Here is a 20600-nt window from a genome sequence, read left to right on the forward strand (position 1 = left end):
TTCTTACGACCTGTCATAGCTTCTATGACCCGTCCTACAAGTCGTATACTTGGCCCTGAGGAATTCCTTGAACGAGGCCTCAGAAGTCATCCTATGAAAACTTTCTATAGCTCCTCTACTAGAGAACGGACCGTAATAGTGAGTCGTAGGACCTCCCTTTAAGGTTAGTCCCAACTAACCATAATGACTTCCTCCATGACTCATTTCTATGGGTCATGTAAACTTCCACGACTCATAGAGACAGTCGTAAATTTGGGTCCAGTTCAAGATTTGAGAATTTTTCTTCTTGGTTCCAACCTTTTGACTTACGAGGTCTTACACTGGTATGCCGCAATAATTTATCCAAATAACATTTTGTTCATCACTAATTATTTTTCGCCAAAGAAGTTGATATGCCAAACTCATTTGAAAATGTGGAACTACTTCCTTATTTATGTTCAAAAACTTCTCAAATATACTAGATCAAAAATACTTTTCTAATTTTTTTTTCACAAGAATCTTTCTAAAATATTTGAAAGATTTTTTCATACCTGATCGAACAATGATATTACCTTTTAAATCATAGGGCTGATTGTCCAGCATTGTCAGCAAGCCATAGTCTGAAAATTTAATTGTCATAACAACGACTTCTGTTGAAGGACTGTTAGGAGGGGAATCAGTTGTTGAACGATATCATCTTTTAAACCATAGGGTTGATTGTCTAGCATTGATATCATGATGAAATTTTATTCTTCTTTCATCCAACACAACATCGTTTGATTTGCTTGCTTGTTTTGAAGAAGAATTAGCCTTATCACATATATTTTCTTCTTCTTCTTTTTTATTTTTTTATTTTAAAGAATAATCATCTTTATCCATTGTTGATTGTTGTTGGGCCTTAGAACCCTCATCTGATTGCCTAGGGCTTGAGGATGCCTCACCATCTACCATTGTGGCATCAACCAACAAAGTTAATTTATTAGTAGATACTTGTGCTTTTGCTGCTGCTTCTGCTTCTCTTTGGGATTGTGTGATTATTCTTCTAGATTTTCGAGAGCATTGCTTAAAGAAAGTTTTCTTTTTGTTCGAACAATTTTATCTACACATATGAAATAAAACACATAGATTAACGCAACTAATTCTTCAATAAAATAGAAAAATAAACTACAACACATAATTTCATATATTTTTTCAATTGAGTGATTTGCTACATCAATTTAAGAAGTTTATGCAGAAATAAGTTAAGTAGATGCAGCAACAACAACTTAAGGTAGCAATTTAAGAAATTAAAAGTACAACTACTTCAGCAGTTGCTTTAGAAATACTTAAGTTGTTACGATAACTTAAATGCAACTTAAATAATTTAGTGTAACAATTTTTGTAGTTGCTACTGCAATACCTAAAGGAATTCTCAATAGCAACTTAAGATTTGCTTCATCAACTACTTAAGCTGCTTCAACAACTTGTTGCAGCAACTTAAATAGTTGTAACTCAAGGAATTTACTAGATTACATTAAGCAGTTGCTTCATCAATAACTTAAGTTGCTGCATCAACTTAAGTAGTTGCGTCATCAACAACTTAAATTGCTGCATCGACTTAAGCAGTTGCTTCATCAACAACTTAAATAGTTGCAACACCTTAAGGTTGCAACTCAAGATTTTTACTACATCAACTTAAGCAGTTGCTTCATCAATAACTTAAGTTGGTGCATCAACTTAAGGTATTTAGTGAAGCAATTTAAACAGTTGCTTCATCAATTACTTAAGTTGTTGAGACAACTTAAGGTTGCAAGTTAAGAAATTTGTTGCAGCAATTTAAGCGGTTGGTTCATCAACTACTTAAATTATTGCGACTTATTAAGCAACTAATGATTTTTCTTCAACAACTAAGAGAGCGGTTACAACAAGTACCTCGTCTATTGAAAAAAATCAAACAATTTTTAAAATTGCTACAACAACTATACATGTTTTTACTCTTATTTTTCCTACTATGTCATTTATACATAATTTATTTCTTCAGATTTTTATCAATGTCACGCCATCACAATAATGAATACAATGTATAGGGAAAAAAGACACAACAATAAACTATGAAATATTTGGAGAAACAATAAACAATACACAAGATGCATATATATATATTTTAAAACTATGTAAACTCAAACTCAAAATTCTAACTATTTGATTTTTTTTTACCTCAATCACGATGACAATGTTGAAGACGAGAGAAGAAGAAAACGAAGAAGGAAGAATGACTGATTTGAAATGATGTCACTTGAGGGTCCTATTAGAAAAGTATAAAAATTTAACAAATTTTAAAATTACACTTCTTCCCTATTTAACTTAATTTCTTAATTAATAAATAATTTGACAGTACTTTAATAACGTCACTTTTTTTTTAATTAGAGATTTTTCGCATGTAATTCAATTTTCTCGACTAACCCCCGCTTCTCTGTCCCTAAGATTTTCAAATTCGTTTCTCTCCACAAAGTTCTCAAACCCCTAAAAACCACTCTCTAGGGTTTCCTTTTTACCGATCTCACTACAGCTCCACTTCCCGGAGTGCCAAGTAACATCACAATCTTACTCACTTCGATCCGGGTTGACTCACTTTCATGGCGGAAGATTCAGTTCCAGTTCCATCATCCACCAATACGGCGCCGTTGGGTCACTCAGTGATTCCTATAGTAAACAAGCTCCAAGACATCTTCGCACAGCTCGGAAGTCAGTCCACGATTGAGCTGCCTCAGGTAGCTGTCGTCGGTAGTCAGAGTAGTGGAAAATCCAGCGTTCTGGAAGCCCTTGTCGGTCGTGATTTCTTGCCTAGGGGTTCTGATATCTGTACTCGGCGCCCGCTTGTTCTACAGCTTATACAGACCAAGCGTAAGCCAGATGGTACTGAAGACGAATGGGGAGAGTTTTTGCACCTTCCGGGGAAGCGATTGTTTGATTTCAATGAAATTCGTAGGGAGATTCAGGTAAATTGCACTTATCCACTATTTGGATTTGTAATCTACTTTTAGAAACTTCCAATGAGGATATGTTGAGTGTTCATAAATTGAGCTTCTTTTAATGAAATTTGTAGGCAGATTCAGGAATATTGATGAACTGTAATCTGCACCTTCTACAAACTCCCAATAAGTCTATATTGAATGTTCAAATGTAGGCCATAACGCTAAATGTTTAAAATATTGTGTTTGAAAGCTTTATACTTTAACTGCTATGCTAATTCATATATATTAGAGTTAATGACTAACCCCCCTTAAGACCATCTCCAACCCACCTTTATTTTACTCTCTATTCTCTATATTTGGAGAGTAAAATAGAGCATGGGCACTCCAACCACCCTCTATTTTACTCTTTACACTCCAAATATAGAGAGTTGAAGAAGAACTACTATTCACACTCTCTATTTCATTTTTTGAATACTTTTCATTATTATATTACATTTCTACTTTCTATTATACAATATTTGTAATTAACATATAATAAATTATATAGTGCCATTAATTAAATCTATAATATTCATAATTCTTTTTTAATGTAATACAACATTTTAATAAATATATTATTTAATATATACTACTATCATTCCAGATTAATAATATTTTTATTTTTTAAAATTTTTCTTCTCTTTAATTTTTGTCAAATATTTCAACTATATTATTTTTAATTTTCGTCAAATATTTCAAATGTATTATTAGATATGATTGGATTATGTTGAACATGATATAACATTGTGAAAAATTAAAAATTAAATTACTAACTTGATGTTTTCAAAATTGAAAGTTGAGTATTTATGTAATATTTACGTAATTATATTTCATTAATAATATCCCTTTTATTCGAATTGTCCATTAATATGTATATTATTTAATATTTGCTTGCAATTTATGTTATTTAGAAATTTAAAATAAAAAATTAATTTTATATTAAATATTAAGAATTTGAAATAAATAAATTTAATATAACATGAAAATTAAATATAGTGATTATTTAGAAAAAAGAAAGAAAGGATTTATATTATGAAATAAGAAAATAAAAATGAAATAGAAATAATAATATAATATTGAGGAGAGAGGAAAAGATTTCTTTTTAGAGAGTAAAATAGAGAATTGGGTTGGAGTTGGTTGTCTCCAAATACTCCCTATTGTCTATATTTGGAGAGTAAAATAGAGAGTGGGTTCAAATTGCTCGAAATTATCAAGTTTTTGATAGTTTCATACCTAAGCTATGCCTTATTTCTGTTACCTCCTTGGACTATAACTTTCAAGGGTTAAAACCCCATGGCTTGACAAATGCTCAAAGTGTTTGTTAACACTCACTTAAGAGTGTGGGGTAAAATAAGTCATCCATGTGGGGTGGTTTTTATAATGGTTGAAAACCTCTTAAATTACCATTGTTTTGCAAGTTTCATACTTAAACTATCATATTTTTTTGTTATCCAGAAATATGATTTTTGAAGATTGAATGGTTCGAGGGAGGTGAAAAATGATGCCATGTCACATTTATTTATGGTTAATTAGGCCTCAAATAAATATTTTTTTCAATTTTTTTTCTCTTCCTTATTTCCTTTATATTCTTTAGTTTTTTCTTCTGTCTTCTTCATTTCCTTCTTAGACTAAATTGATCTAGGTTTGTGTATTTAGGTTTCAACAACAACAACATATCTAGTGAAATCCCACTAAGTGGGGTCTGGAGAGGGTAGAGTGTACGCAAATCTTACCGCTACCTCGTGGAGGTAGAGAAGTTGTTTCCAAAAGACCCTTTGCTCAAGTGCATCAAACTCTATTAAAAGAAGAAGAGGACATGAAGAAAGCATAATAATTAATACTAAAAGCAGTGTAAAGCCTACAAGATAGAAACAATACCAACAACAAAATATACAAAAAGACAAACAATAGCGTAATAATCGAAACACAATACACAACGTATGCAGATAAATAATAAGCAAGGCAAGACAACACTCTATCCTTACTAACCGTCTACCCTAATATGCGACCTCCACTTTTTCCTATCTAAGGTCACGTCCTCGATAATATGAAGCTGCACCATGTTCTGTCTAATCACCTTGCCCCAGTACTTTTTCTACCTATCTATACCCCTTCACATTCTCCCTACAACCAGTCTCTAGTACCTCCTCACTAGGGCATCTGCGCACCTTCCTTTCACATGCTCAAACCATCTCAGTCTCGCTTGCCTCATCTTGTTCGTCACATTCTGATAACCTCATTCCTCATCTTGTCGCTCCTAGTGTGCCTACACATTCATCTCAACATCCTCATCTTTGCAACATGTATCTTTTAAATATATGAGTGCTTGATAGACCATCACTCCACCCCATACAATAAGGACGGTCTAACCACCAGTCTGTAGAACTTACGTTTAAGTTTAAAAGGTATCTTATTATCACACAAGACTCCAGAAGCAAGCCTCCATTTCATTCAAGCCGCCCCAATGCGTGTGTGACATCATCATCGATGTCCCCACTTTCCTTGAATACGGACCCAAGATAATTAAAACTTTCTCACCTGGGAATAGTCTGTGGCAAGCCTTACTTCCACATTTGCTTCATCCAACACAACACTGAATTTGCACTCTAAATATTTCGTTTTGGTCTCGCTCAACCTGAACCCTTTTGATTTCAGAGTTTGTCTCTAAACCTCCAACCTAACATTAACACTGTCTTGTGTCTCATCGATCAAATCCACAAATAACATACACCATCAAACCTCCTCTTGAATAAACCGCATCAACTCATCCATCACCAAGACAAATAGAAAAGGGCTATGAACTGATCTTTGTGCAGCCACATCTCAACTTGGAAGTGCTTCGAGTCTCCTCCCACCGTTCTAATTCGAGTTTTGGCTCCATCACACATGTCCTTTATCGCCTTAATATAAGCCATCAAGACACCATTAGCCTCTAAGCACCTCTAGAGGACATCCCTCGGGACTTTGTCATAGGCCTTTTCTAGGTCAAAGAAGACCATATGTAGGTCTCTCTTCCTTTTCCTATATTTCTCCACCAATCTCCCCACAAGATGAATGACTTCAGTAGTTAATTGTCCTGGCATGAATCCAAATTGATTCTAAAAAATTGACACCCCTCTCCTCACCCTCATCTTCACCACTCTTTCCCAGACCTTAATAGTGTGGCTTAGCAATTCGATACCCTTGTAATTGTTACAGTTTTGGATATTACCCTTGTGTTTGTACAATGGAACCATTGTACTCCTCTATTTGTCGGGCCTTTTTTGCCGTCTTAAAAATAAGATTAAACAATCCAATTAACCACTCCATACTTGCCTTGTCTGTGCTTTTTCAAAATTCCATTGGAATCTCATTAGGATTGGTCGCTCTTCCCCTGCTCATCCTACTAATAGCACGTTTAAACTCCTCAACCCTAAAACACTTACCGTACCCAAAGTCCCGATGTCTTTCTGAGCTTGCCAAATCACCGAACACGATGATCCTGTCCCTTTCATTGTTTAAGAGTTTGTGAAAGTATGCTTGCCATATTTGCTTAATGGAGGTCTCTTCCACCAACACCTTGCCTTTATCGTTCTTGATGCACTTCACTTGATCCAAGTACGAGCCTTTCTATTTCTTGCTTTTGTGAGCATATACAATTTCTTATCCCCACCTTTGCCCCCTAGCTTGACATACAAGCATTTGAATGCTGCCGTCTTAGCCATTGTAACCGCCAACTTAGCTTCTGTAATCGTCTTAGTTTGAAATTATTTATTCTTTCATTTTTTCTCGATATTATTGAAAGAACACCTTCCTCAACGCCCTTTCCTTGATTTCATTTGATATTCTTTTAAAATTGAACACTTTCTTAAGGATGAAAATGAATATTTGTGTAGTTGTGGGCATACGTCATCAAATACGGGTGAACACTAATTTTGAAAGAAAAAACCCGAACACGTAAAAGTCCTAAGTTTTTGACTACCCTTAATTTCAATAGAAAAAGAGACAGCATAACAAAAGAACCCCGTTTAATTAGTCGAGGTGCGTAAGCTGTCTCGGACACCACAATTATAAAATAAGTAAATAAAAGAACTGGTGTTCTTTAACCTTTACGGCAAAACCAACAATTGATCCCTTTCTGTTTTTCATTTTTGGTTCTTTTATTTGTTTTTTTTTACTTTTAACTAGCTCATTTATTTTTGTATTAACTTTGATAGAATATAAATTTGGGCTTAAAATATAATGTCAAATGTAGGGCCACTAGGCACATTGAGCAATATTCTTCAGGGGTGTTTTAACCTTAAAAAAATATAGAGTTGTTTCCTGAATCTAGAAAGTTTACTTGGGTTCTCCCAATAGCTAAGAGTTCTTTCAGAATAAGTAGTCCTATTTCTGATAGGGGCAATTGAAATTGAATCTGATTTTGAGTTTTTGACCATTATTTTCATATCCGTAATAGTGCAGAAAGAATAATGCTGTTGATTGTTCCAGAAGAAATGAAACAAAAGATATGGTAGAGCTAGGACAGTTATTATACGAGGTCAACCTAATGCTAGATGCACATGCGCATAATAGATATATATGAACATCCTAAGTTGTCCCGTATTAAAAATGTTCTTCCGGGGTTTTTAACCTTAAAAAATCATAGTTCAGATGTAGATGAACTACATCCCCCTAGAACCCAGAATCTCCTGATAGTTTAAAGGTGGAACTCAAAAAATAGTGATAGTATGTTTTTTATTGTACTCTTCAGTTTAAATGACACATGTCGTGTCACTTGACACTTTTTTTAGGAGTGCGCAATGCACACACAGTATCATGATTGGAAGTTCTATTTTGTGATCTCTTCTAAGGTGACACATTTATTAAAATACACTGTTGTGTGTCTGTTGTTCTTTATGTACTATTCTCTTTATTTTGCTTACTGTATAACTTTACTTTTGAATGGTGTTCATTTCAGTCATCAGATAATGAAGTTAAAAAGTAAGAAAAGTGGAGATTACCTTGAGGGGGACAATGATATACTCCAATTACAAAAGTCAGTAGGTCAATGTGTTTAATTGTAGAGTGGAGGTACTACACCTCCGTGAAATAGAGAATAAAGAGGATATTTTATCTGCTCAAGTAAAACAATTTAATTCAGAAATTTCACTCAATTGACCATGTTTCGCATATACTAAGATCACTATAACTGACACCATTGAGTTGAACGCGATAAAGTTACATAATCAGTTTTGAAGGATTGTGTGTGAGTTTGCTTGGAAATATCTGCATTTTAGGATTCTCTGTTTGCATAGTAGGTTTTGGTAACACTAACATCCAGTAGCAAGTATTGCATAAGTGGGACACTCAAGAGGAGACATCTCAATTTGTTGTATGTAATGTTTTTGTTTTCTCATGCACTTAAGTAATTTCTTCATTTTTTTGAGACTGGTAACAGTTAAGTAATTTCTTTACTTTCCCAACTACTACTATATGATTGGCTTTAGGCGGAGACAGAGCGAGAAGCAGGAGTGAATAAAGGTGTTTCGGATAAGCAGATACGTTTGAAGATTTTCTCACCGAATGTTCTTGATATTACTCTTGTGGATTTGCCGGGCATAACAAAGGTCCCTGTTGGCGATCAGCCTTCTGATATTGAAGCCCGGATCAGAACTATGATAATGTCTTATATTAAACTTCCAAGCTGCTTAATACTGGCTGTAACACCTGCTAATGCGGACTTAGCCAACTCAGATGCGCTTCAGATTGCTGGAAATGCTGACCCGGATGGTATGTCCCAACTATATGATTTCTCTAGGTGATTTTAGTTGCCTCTGAGGCTCTCTTATTCAAAGGTATCTTCTTGCAGGTTATCGGACCATTGGAGTAATCACAAAGGTCAGATTGATTGAAAATGATTTTCTTTCCTTTTGTGTATTATGTTTTTGTATTCATAGTTGGTTTTTGTTGATTGAATTTTCTTTCTTTCCTTAGTTGGACATCATGGATAGGGGCACTGATGCTCGTAACTTTTTACTTGGAAAAGTGATTCCCCTCCGCCTTGGTTATGTTGGCGTTGTGAATCGTAGTCAGGAGGTAATATTTCAACTTGACATGATGGAAAAATAGTTAAACTTGTTAACGTGATTTTATTTGCAGATGGGCCATTTAACTCTCTCCCTAAGCTATAATATCATTTCCATTCAGAAGAGTTTCTTGATTTGAGCTCCCTTGGAGATTTCATGTTTACGTTTTGGAGTTTCACTTTTTTTTGTACCTTTTATTTTCACAACTTCTATTTTGCAGGCATTTGACATGTTTCTATTTCGTCTTTGTGGTGGCATTTCCGATCCCTCTAACTAGCACATTTGTTCCTCGTTCATTATCAATTTTTCTTTAAGCTGTGATTTCTTCCTTGATAGCACATGTCTTCATTCTTGTTATATTTTAACTGATATATTTTGGGCTACTTGGTGCCTTGACCTGTTTTCTAGGTCTCCTCAGCGTTACAGTAGTTTAAACTTTAGGCGAAGAGATGCTAGCTTTAAAAGTCTGGTGCTTCACACGTGGTTCAAAACTTTCATCCTAGTAGTCTCTTCAGCATGATACTACTATAATTTTTTCTTTGAAACTGAATCTTTTTGATATGATTATAAAACCTATGCAGCTATCCACTAAAAAAATCCTAGGATAATTCTTTGTCTTGATTGACAATAATCTGTAATGTTGGCAGTATAATTATGTGTCAAATACTTTTAATTGCATACTTACTTTCCGTCTGAAGATTCGTCACAATTAAGGTCGTATTCTCATGTAGTAGTAATCTGGTGTTTGGCTTCTAGCATTAAATTTGCTTTTTCTTTATTATATTGATCACACTTTTTTTGGGGGGGTGGGGGTAATATGCTTAAACACACTGAGTGCTAGAACAAAGCAACAAATGAAATAAACGATAATGAAGTTTAGAAGGATGTACAATATGCCTAACAATAAGGCTCTTTTGTTGGGGTAAAAATGGTAGACCTTTTCGTTTGGCTGACTTTGGTGTCTGAGCCAGCTTGGGCACACCTCGATAATAGTACTTGCTATTTCCCACCAGAAGTTGAACCTTGGCTGGGTTTTTCACCAAATTCATCTACTGCTAGGCCATACCTCTTGGAGGTAATAATAAGTAATAACCATGCCAACACGTTGATCCCACTTCTGCACGCCCTTCATTGTACCTAAAGGGAAGAAATATAAGGCATTTCAATTTCAACTTATGTGTAGGCATAGTAAGGTCACCGAAGCCTTGGTGGGCAGAGTTACCTATTATCTTGCCCGTGAGAGGTAGTAAGTACCTGTGGAATTAGTTGATATGCGCACAAAGTGGCTCCGACAAGTTATTCGAAAAAAATGTCTCCGAAGAATTTCCGTGTCTCCTTCCATATGAGGCAATCCAGGTGCTAAAGATAGTGATGAACCTCTTTTTTCCCCATTGTTATGCCAAACCAAGTAACAATAAAGATTGGACAGGAAAGGTGAAGCTATCATAATCTCAAAGTTAGATTAGAAGTAGTTCTAAATGAGGCTTCACAGTTATGAAATACCTGATGTGGAAGATTGTTTATAAAAATAGTTCGGCTCTAGCCTAGATTAAGAAGAATAAGAATGTCAAGGAAACAATATATCAAATATGGGCTATACTACTTGATAAGCTCTACAGTAGATGTTCATATATGAGTACATTTTCATGGTTCGTCATGTATATGCATCTTTATATGTCTACAGCTAAGAGAACATCAAAGATAGAGCAGAAGCTCTAAATGAGGCTTTACAATCATGAAAAACTTGATGTGGAAGAGTTTCTAAAAATTGTCTATAAAACCCGTCTATGCCCTATGGCTCTTGGGTAGATGAGGTACCAACGTGTCAAATACGAGCAGCTCAACTTGATAGGCTTTATGGTAGATGTTCATATATCTCATATCATACTAAAAGTGAAGGTTTTAAGAGTAAAGTTGAATTACCAAAATGTTCATAAAAATTAGAACAACATTCTTACCCTTCATCTAAATATTACTTCCATCTCATTTTTGTACCAAATAGTAAATTTACCTTCCAATAAATAATAAATTAGTCAATTAAATGGGAAGATTGGCATGAAGTTCATGTATCTGCCAATTCACACATTTAATGTGATCTATTAACTTTCTTAGAATTACTGATTCATTAATTATTGGAAAGGTAGAATTTATGTTTATTCATTGGCTATGCTTGCATCCAACCAATTAAATTTTTGGGAATGGGTCAAAAATGCCCTTAAACTATGCAATATTGAACAAAAATGCCCTCCATTAGTAGTTTGGCTCAAAAATGCCCTTTTCCTAATAAACATATTGTTTAATTTCTTCTTAAACACATTCTTTTCTTAATAAAATTATTGTTTTTCAAAGAATTTTTTCTATTTCTTTTAAAATTCCTTTAATTAATAAAAAGTGAAAAGTAATTTTTTACTTCTTAATGTCGTTTTATCGAATAAAATAAAATAATTTCATGCATTTTTTTGGGTCAAACAAACTACACCATTAATATACAGCCAACCAAGTTGGACTAAAGAGCCAGTCCCTAAATTCCCTGTAGTAGCTAGCTAGACTAGTAATTCATAATGTTGTTTTATCAATTAGAATAAAATAATTCCAGGTATTGTTTTTTTGGGTCAAACAAAAGATTTTGTTTAACCAACATCGTTGGACTGCAGAGCCAGTCCCTAAATTCCCTATAGTAGCTACCTAGGCTATTACAATTTGATAGCTCATACTGTATATCTTTGTAAACTGTCTAACAACCTGCTCCAATTACACAATTTTTTATCCTCTGATATGCATTGGCAAGACTATCTCCCTGATCAACTGAACGTTAGTTCTGCCTCTTAACTGGAATCTTCTTGCATTGCTTTCTTCCCAAATGTGGTAGATCGGTGAAGCTAGCAGAAACCCCAACATGCTTGCTCTTGGTCGATTGTTGTGCACATGTTTGGCCAACCACTCTACCTCATCAGGCCAAGGCCTAATCTGTTTGTGTATGCTCATCCAAGAGAGAAGGGATGACCATATATATATGTGTAGTATTTGCATTCAGAAAACAGATGGCACATAGTTTCCTCAGCACTTGAATTGCACAGTACACAATCTTGAGAAAATTGGACATTCCATTTGGCAAGCCTATCCACACTTGCTAGTCTATTTTTCACTCCTAGCCACATTATGAACTAGTGTCTTAGGGTGTCCCCTGATGACATTACTAAATTCCTCCATGTAACCTTGAGAAGTTGAGGTATGAAGGATATGTAAGTTATCTTGATGCTATAGGTCCCTCCCACTGAGAATTGGTTTAAGTGCTGGATAGGATTCATATTGGGGAACCAAGTTCTGGCATCAAATATTTTCCTCACAAGCCAATGTGCTTGTTTAAGAGTGGCAAGTTTGCACAAGTCCCTGGACTTGATATAGAAGCTGTGTATCCACTGCACCAAGAGAGTATCCTTTTTGTGAGAGAGTGCCCATAATAGCTTACACTGTGTAACTCTGTTCCATCTTTCAAAATCAATTATGTTGAGTCCAACAACCGACTTTTGAAGACACAGGAGGCGTTTGGCCATTTCCCCCCCCACTTTTTTCCGGAGTTGAACTCCAGAGAACACGTTTGGCTATAGAATTTTGAAATTCAACTTGAAGTTGAATTCCAGAATATTCAGAAATTTGAAAAAAACAACAAAAAGGTGTTTTCACTCCAAATTACTCACAAAAAGTCAAAAACAATTTCAATTTGCATTCATGGCCAAACATAACTCCGGTTTTCAAATATCATTTCACTTTGAAAATAAAAACTACTTTTTTCAAATTTCACAATGAAACATGGCCAAACTCCTACATAGCGTCCCAGGCAACTAAGGCGTTCTTTGAGCTCTGATGGCTTCCTGTTCAGAGAAAGACCCTGCAAACATTGGTAACCATTTTGATGACTTTCTTTGGCAGGAGGAGAACTTGAGCCTGCAAAGTTTGCATTTCAAACAAAATACTCTTGATTAGTTGTGGTCTTCCATTGTAAGATAGTAGCTTTGAGGTCCAAAATCTAATTCTGGCAATGATCTTTTCTACTTGTGGTAGACATTGCTGGATGATCAGCTTCCTAGAAGATAGAGAGACACCTAATTACTTGAAAGGTATCTCTCCCAAGGTGAACTTCATATCATGTAGTATCTGCTCCTTGAAAGAGCTTGTTCCATCAACATAGAAAGAACTCTTATCAAGGTTAGCTTGCAATCCTGATACAGTGCAGTAGCACTCAAAGCATGCATCGTTAGTTGAATAGAAATCTTGTCTGCTCTACAACACATGATCAGGTCATCAACAAAACACACGTGCACTAACTTTAATCTATCGTACTTGGGGTGATGGTTAAAGTGTGGAACATGTCTCAACTGCTTAAGGGATCTATTTAGATATTCCATTACCAAAACAAACCGGTAGGGTGACATGGGTCTCCCTGCCTAAGTCCCTTTTTTGCGTGGAAACTTATATGTCAGTGCCCCATTGATCAAGATTGAATAGCTCACAGTGGACAAACAAATCATGATCCAATCTACCATTCTTGAGGGAAGTCCAAACTCTAGTAGCACCATCCTAAGGAACCTCCATTCTACAGAATCATAGGTGTTAGGCCTTCCTAATGTCAATTTTCATGAAGCATCTTGAGGATACACGTTTTTTTCCATAACCTTTAACAAGTTCATGGGCCAAAATAGCATTATCAAGAATGCTTCTACTTTCTATAAATGCAGATTGGGAAGGCCTTACTTAAGTAGTCCACTTCTTTCAACTTACCAGTTAAGATTTTAGCAAAGTATTTATAAACAATGGTGCAACAAGCAATAGGCCTAAACTTTATGACATTGTTTGGATTTTTACCTTGGGAACCAAAGTAACAGTAGTACAATTCACACTCTTCAACAACTTCCCATTATCAAAAAAATCAAAGATAGCATCAGTTGCCTCCTCTCCAACCACATGCCAGTTCTCTTTTTGAAAAATTCTTTTTGGAACCCATCTATAATGGGGGCTTTGTCACATGGGAGGCTCAACATAGTACTGTGGACTTCATCTTTGGCGCAATAGGTTGTAACATTTGCCTCTGTTGATCAGGAGATAAGCATGGGCCATCTCTAGCAATATTGTGATCAAGGCAAGGTAATTCTGCAGCTGATGTACACGGTAATTGCTTGAAGAAGGAGAGAAACTCCTGCTGGACTAACATTTTGGATCAATAAATCTGTCCCCTTGCTCTTACAAATTGAGGCAACTCTATTCCTTGCCTGTCTGGCCTTTAATGAGCATGGGAAAACTTGGAGTTGGAATCTCCATATGCTATTACCTGTTGCCCTGGACTTCTGCCTTGGAACCTGTTCATGGATTGCATCCCACTTATGAATCTGTGTGACGAGCTCCCTTTCAGTGGTGATAATAGAGTCATCAAATAAGTTTTACTGGAAGTCATCTTGTACTGCCTCTAATTCCCCTTAGAGTAGCCAGTTTAGAGTCAAGACTCAAGAGCGGACATATCCCTATTTAGTTATTTAGCTTTTGCACCAAGTTCTTGAAGCTTCTTCCACCCTCTAAACATAAGAGTATCCTTATATCTGTTGTGCCCAGACTTGGTCAACTAATTCTTTAAAATTGGGTTGATGCAACAACACTGAAAGTAGTCTAAAGGGTTTGAAGCCATGCTGGAATGAGACAACAGTATTAATAGAGATATGAGAGTGATCTGAGCATTCTAGGTTACCAAAGAGAGCCTCAAAGGTATGATATTGCATGAACCACTGATGATTCCCTAGCACCCAATCTATCCTACTGTATTCTAACCCGGGCATTCCTCTTGTTGCACCATGAGTAGTCACATCCCCTTTTAGTCAAGTGCCCAAGTCCTAAATGTTCAATACGCACTACAAAATCTTGAATCTCATACTGTTGGATTGGTGCATCCTTGATTCTATCAGTTATTGATATTCTAGTGCAAAGTCACCTAGGATGAGCCAAGGATCCACAATAGTAGAATGGACCAGCCTCAAGTTATCCCAGATGTCCTTCCTTATCCTTCCCGTGTTAGTGTTGAGTCCATAGACAAAAGTGAAGTAAGCAGCAAAAGGGGACCCTCTGCTCTCCCCATAGCAGCGAACCAGCCGGGGTCTAGCCAATATAACAGTCACCTGAAGGGTCTATTCTATTCTTAAGCAAAAGGGATCTCAGTTCTTTTTTGCTTATTATATGATTGATTCATCCCTCTAATGTTCCAAGAGCACAAGATCATGGTGGGTTTGGTAAGGGCTGCACAGGTCCTTGAGTATCAATTCTAGGTTCAACAATTCCTGATCACTCAATTGATGTTGTGTAGGCATGGAGTCCCTCAGGTCTGGCACCAGTGAGCTACTCTTTCCCTCATCAGGAGGCATGGTATCCTTCTGTTGTGTACCAACTGTGTTAGAGGGGCCAACTGTATCATTAGGGACTGATTTAGGCTGGTATTGGGGCCGAGGTGCTTTTTCTTCTTTCCTTGAAGGTCATCAACAACTTCTGTAGGCTGAGCCGTTTCGTGGGGTAGTGTTCTTATCAGCTGCTGCCTTTTTCGGTGGATATTTAGTAGTAACATGACCAAGGCACATGCAGTCTTGACAATACTCAGGCTACCAATCATAGTCTAGCTGTTTGATTCTACTCTTGCCATTTGTTTCCTCTATGATCATCTGTTCAGGTAAGGATGGCAACAGTGCGTGGCGGTTTTTAGGCTATGCGGGGTGGATGTGGGTTCAAGGCTATGTGGGGTGGGGGTGGGTTGTGGGTCTATGCATGGTGGTTTTTCTTCACAGGTTCATATCACGTCTAAGAATTTTTGTTCAAATTCTTGAATTTTAACTCACACCTATAAAAGTTTATGTGATTTTAACATTTGTATAAATTGATTGGGAATACACGTGCAACGCACGTTTCGAGAAACTACTATAAATGTATGTGTATTCACAGCCCGTCATGTACATGCATGTTTGTATCTATATCTTATTGTACTATTCTAAAAGTGGGAAGATTAAATTGAAAAGTTGATTAACCAAAATGTCTATATAAAGTTGAATGTCCTATTTATCCTTTGAATTTATGTTACTTATACAAGAATTCACATACTAATTAACAATTTTTATTTTACTCAAAAAATTAGAATAAATTAACAAATCTTAGTTATTATTCTAATTAATATGAAGAATATGAAAAGGTAAAACTATTTATCTATCCCTTTGAACACGAGATAAGAAACAATGAATTGGCAGCTACTCAATTTGGTGACTTTTGGAATCGTCCAACGTCAATATGTTAATTATTATTTAACAATGAAGATCCAAAAGTGGAAGTGATATATAGATTTATCACCAAAAACTCTACTTGCTAACGCCATATTGGGGTGTGAGATTTGTGACCGATTGATTAAAGAGACCGTAACATATATCTTCGCTTATGGGAACACAACCAAAAATATGTAGTGCAATCAGATTATATAACCTACTTGAAGACTTGTGTCTTGTGGCATAATAAAGTACAGATTGTCTCGATTCTTGAACTGTGCTTTTGAGCTAATTTGCCTTTTCTTTTCCTCCTCTAGATTTTAGAAAGGGTAAATCGTAACATTTTGACCAACGTTTTGAATCCAAAAATGTAATTTTCTTGAAGTACTTTGTCTTTGATTTTCTTTGTCCAGTTCGTCTTTGATAATTAATTTAGTTTAATTATGATGGACTCTACGAATAAACTGATGGTTTAAGAATCAAATGCGTGCAGACTCTCAAGTCTCTAGACGCTCATGGTAGACCAAGACGTAATTAGCTAAAAAAAACTTAAATCCTTGGCTCTTTTACTTGCATCCCTTGATGTAATTGGCTATCCTTTGATATGTAAGCCTTCTATGAATAGGACAAATGCACGTGATATCGATTGTACGGTGATTATAGGGAGAAATACATGTGAAGAATGCTATTTAATGGAGGCAGCCGACAGTGCCGTAGTGGAATTGAAGATTGATAAATTACTTTTCTCATATACGCAGGGCGTGTTTAAATATTAAAAGTATATGCCTAGGGGTAATTGCAATAGGTACTTGGTTATATTCTTACTATTCATCAATTTGTGCTTGCATTTTTACTTTCAAATTTCGTGGAACTCATCACACATATTTTAATATTCTTTATATCATTTTAAAATGTCTATACTGATTGACATGGAATACATGCTATTAGATACTAGTGTCTATATATGTACTTGAGTGGGGTGGGTACATGACATAAGCACATACATCAAATACACACACATTAGTGTTTTCTAGGCCTATAATCGTCTAAATTGTTTGACTGAATCATTTATACAGGATATTAGGATGAACCAGAGTATTAAGGATGCACTTATAGCTGAGGAAAAGTTCTTTCGAAGTCGTCCTGTATGTTGGTACCATCTTTTGTCATTAGTTAATTTCAGTCTCCATGATTTAAGTATCCTCATGTTTGATCTGTTCTCTGGTGTAGGTATATAGTGAACTTGCTGATCGTTGTGGTGTTCCTCAATTGGCAAAAAAGTTGAACCAGGTAATTAGTGATTAGTCCAAGAATCAGAGTAGTTTCTATATGCAATAATTGATTATCGATTTTTCATATATGCAAAAAGTCCTTTATGGCATTTAAATTCTTTGAAATGTCGGAATTGAAAGCAAGTTTGTCCTATATGACTTAAAATTAAAAAGCTTATAGATTTTTGTGAGAAATATTGGAGAAAAATATTATTGAATTGTGTATCTATATTATTACACAGAGACCTTATTTATAGACACTACAATACAATTCTTTACCAAGTAGGATACTATTTGCTATTTCCATTCCTATCAATATTCCTATTTCTATTCCTACTCTAAGTAGGATTGTATATACATATTCCTATTCTAACACTCCCCTTCAAGCTAGTGCATACAAGTCATATGTCCCTAGCTTGTTACAAATGTAGTTAATACGAGGACCGATGAGGGGCTTGATGAGATATCTGCAAGTTGATCACTCGACTTCACAAAATTGATAGTCAATCTCAATTTGCTTTGTCTTCTCATGAAATATTGTATTTGATGCATAATGCCAGTCAATCTCAATATGATTGGTCTTCTCATGCAATACTGGATTTGGGGCATAATGTTGATAAAACATAGAGAAATAAATTCCTAAATTGCAGTGTTGAACTTTCCAAACCAAGCTTGAGAAGATTGTTTCAGACCATAGAGTGACTTACACAATTGACATACAAGACTACCAAACTCTCCCTGAGCAACAAAATTAGATGGTTGCTCAATATAAACTTTTTCCTCGAGATAATCATACAGAAAAATATTCTTAATGTTCAACTGATTAAAAGGCCAATCACAACAACCATAGATAGACAAAGGAACATATGTTAGTTTAGCCACGGGAGAGAAAACATCACTCTAATCCAGCCCAAATATCTGAGTATATCTTCTTCTTTTTTTGGCAAAAGTAATCATAAAACTGGCCAGAATATGCTCATATGCCTGATTATTAGATTTGATGGCTAAAAGTAGTCACAATCTGAGAAATAAAATTTATATGGGTAGGGTCGGAATGATGGCACGACGCTACAATAATAAGCAAGTAGTCACTGGAAAGATGGCACAATGCTACGCAAATTGGATATGAAAAAATAGTCCCCAGGAAGATGGCACGGTGCTACAGAAATCCGATATGAGAAAGTAGTCACCAAAAAGATAGCACGGTGCTACACAAATAAGATGTGAAAAAGTTGTCACCAGAATGATGCACGGTGCTACATAAATCACATATGAGAAAGTAGTCCAGAAAAAATGCACGGTACTATGCAAATTAAATATGAAAAAGTAGTCACCGGAAAGATGCACTGTACTACGCAAATTAGATATGAGGAAATAGTCACCGGAAAGATACACGGTGACCCTAACTTTTGCTAACATAATCATTGGCCAGCTGGGAGGCATATATGGATAGTAGCCACCCGCCGGCAGCGGAAACTCTTTGATTCTCTACCAAGATCGTAGAAGCTTTGATACCATGTGCGAAATATTGAAGAAAAATATTATTGAATTGTGTATCTATATTATTACAAAGAGACTTTATTTATAGACACTACAATACAATCCTTTACCAAGTAGGATACTATTTACTATATCTATTCCTATTACTATTCATATTCCTAGTCTAAGTAGGATTGTATTTACCTATTCCTATTAACATATCTTCTGCTTCATTTCATTGTTAAAATTGGAATTGGACATTTGAACTGAACAGAAACTTGTGTTTTGAAACATCTTTAACTTAAAAAGCACTAGAGAAACCCTTTTCCTGTGATTTTAGCAATATAAACAAAATTCTTGGGCATAGGAATGGTGTGTCTGTTCTGGAGGACATGAGAGAGAACCACTCTAAAATATCTGTGGTAAGTAGCGCTCATAAAAAAAGTTCCTTTAGTAAGTAACCTGAGTTGTGGGCTTGTGGCCTTCTTTCATATGTGTTGATCGATAGCCACATTCAACAAAGCACCTCTTTTACCTCTAAACAAAAGTTTAGTTGATAAGAATTGTGGTAGGAACCCAATAACTTAATAAAGAAAATCAAGAACTTAAAGAAAATTGTAGAAGCTGAAAAAAAGACTAGAAACTAAAAATCACTAGATGTATAGATAGAAAAAATAAAATAAAAAGTTTCTTGAACCCGAGAATGGATCAAGAAATTCAAGAATTAATCAGTAACTTCAACATAAGTCTAAATCTAAAAAATAACTTCTAACAACAACAATTAGCCTAACCTAATCGCCTTTACTAAATAATAACTCAAAGAGATTAATTATGAACCCCTTTCCCCTCAGTGTGGCACATAAATTAAGATGGAGGGAGTAATGATAAACTTGAAAAGCAAGTTCGATTTGGTAAATTGAGATATTGTCATGACCCCAAACAGTTGTATGGCCTATTTGGCCAAGCTTATTTTTCCCACGAGTGTTTATTTTTACTAGGAAGTGCTTATTTTAAAAAAATGAAGAATTTGGCCAAGCTTTTGAGTGAAAATAAGTGTTTGTGGAGAGTAACAGAAGTTGTTTTTTTGTAGCTAAAAAAGTAGCTTTTGCCTAAAAGCACTTTTTTGAACAACACTTATGAGAACAATACAGTTAAAAGCACTTTTTTGAACAACACTTATGAGAACAATACACTTAAAAGCACTTTTATATTGTTTGGCCAAACACTAAATGTTGTTCAAAATTTTTTAAAATTTATTGACCAAACACAAATTGCTTCTCAACATTTTTTTTTCTTTTAAAAGCACTTTTCCTTTTTTCATAATATCTTCTAAAAGCACTTTTCAAAATAAGTTGATTTTAGAAGCTTGGACAAACAAGCTAGTAGTGGGCTTGGAATTAGAGACCAAAGGGTCTTTAATAAGGCACTACTTAGAGAGGGTTTATGGAGATTTGGAGTTGAGGAGAATGCCTTTTGGAGAGGTAATTGGAGAGAAATATTGGTGTTTGGGAGGGAGGGATAGAACACTAAAAATATTACACTTCCCTA

General features: G+C 35.4%; 1 protein-coding gene across 2 annotated transcripts in view; it reads left to right on the forward strand.

The window, feature by feature from the left end:
* The first annotated feature begins 2402 nt into the window (after positions 1–2402).
* Positions 2403–20600, forward strand: part of LOC129903291 (dynamin-related protein 3B-like) — a 42058-nt gene continuing 23860 nt past the window's right edge. For both annotated transcript variants that reach the window (XR_008770244.1, XM_055978800.1), the window contains exons 1-6: positions 2403–2957; positions 8441–8723; positions 8803–8831; positions 8928–9029; positions 17379–17447; positions 17533–17592. Coding sequence is in view for 1 of the 2 variants with exons in the window: in XM_055978800.1 (XP_055834775.1) it covers positions 2595–2957; positions 8441–8723; positions 8803–8831; positions 8928–9029; positions 17379–17447; positions 17533–17592 (906 nt within the window). In the remaining variant the exon portion in view is untranslated. The remainder of the gene's footprint in view (positions 2958–8440; positions 8724–8802; positions 8832–8927; positions 9030–17378; positions 17448–17532; positions 17593–20600) is intronic.

Source organism: Solanum dulcamara, chromosome 9 (assembly GCF_947179165.1).
Source record: "Solanum dulcamara chromosome 9, daSolDulc1.2, whole genome shotgun sequence".
NCBI lineage: Eukaryota > Viridiplantae > Streptophyta > Magnoliopsida > Solanales > Solanaceae > Solanum > Solanum dulcamara.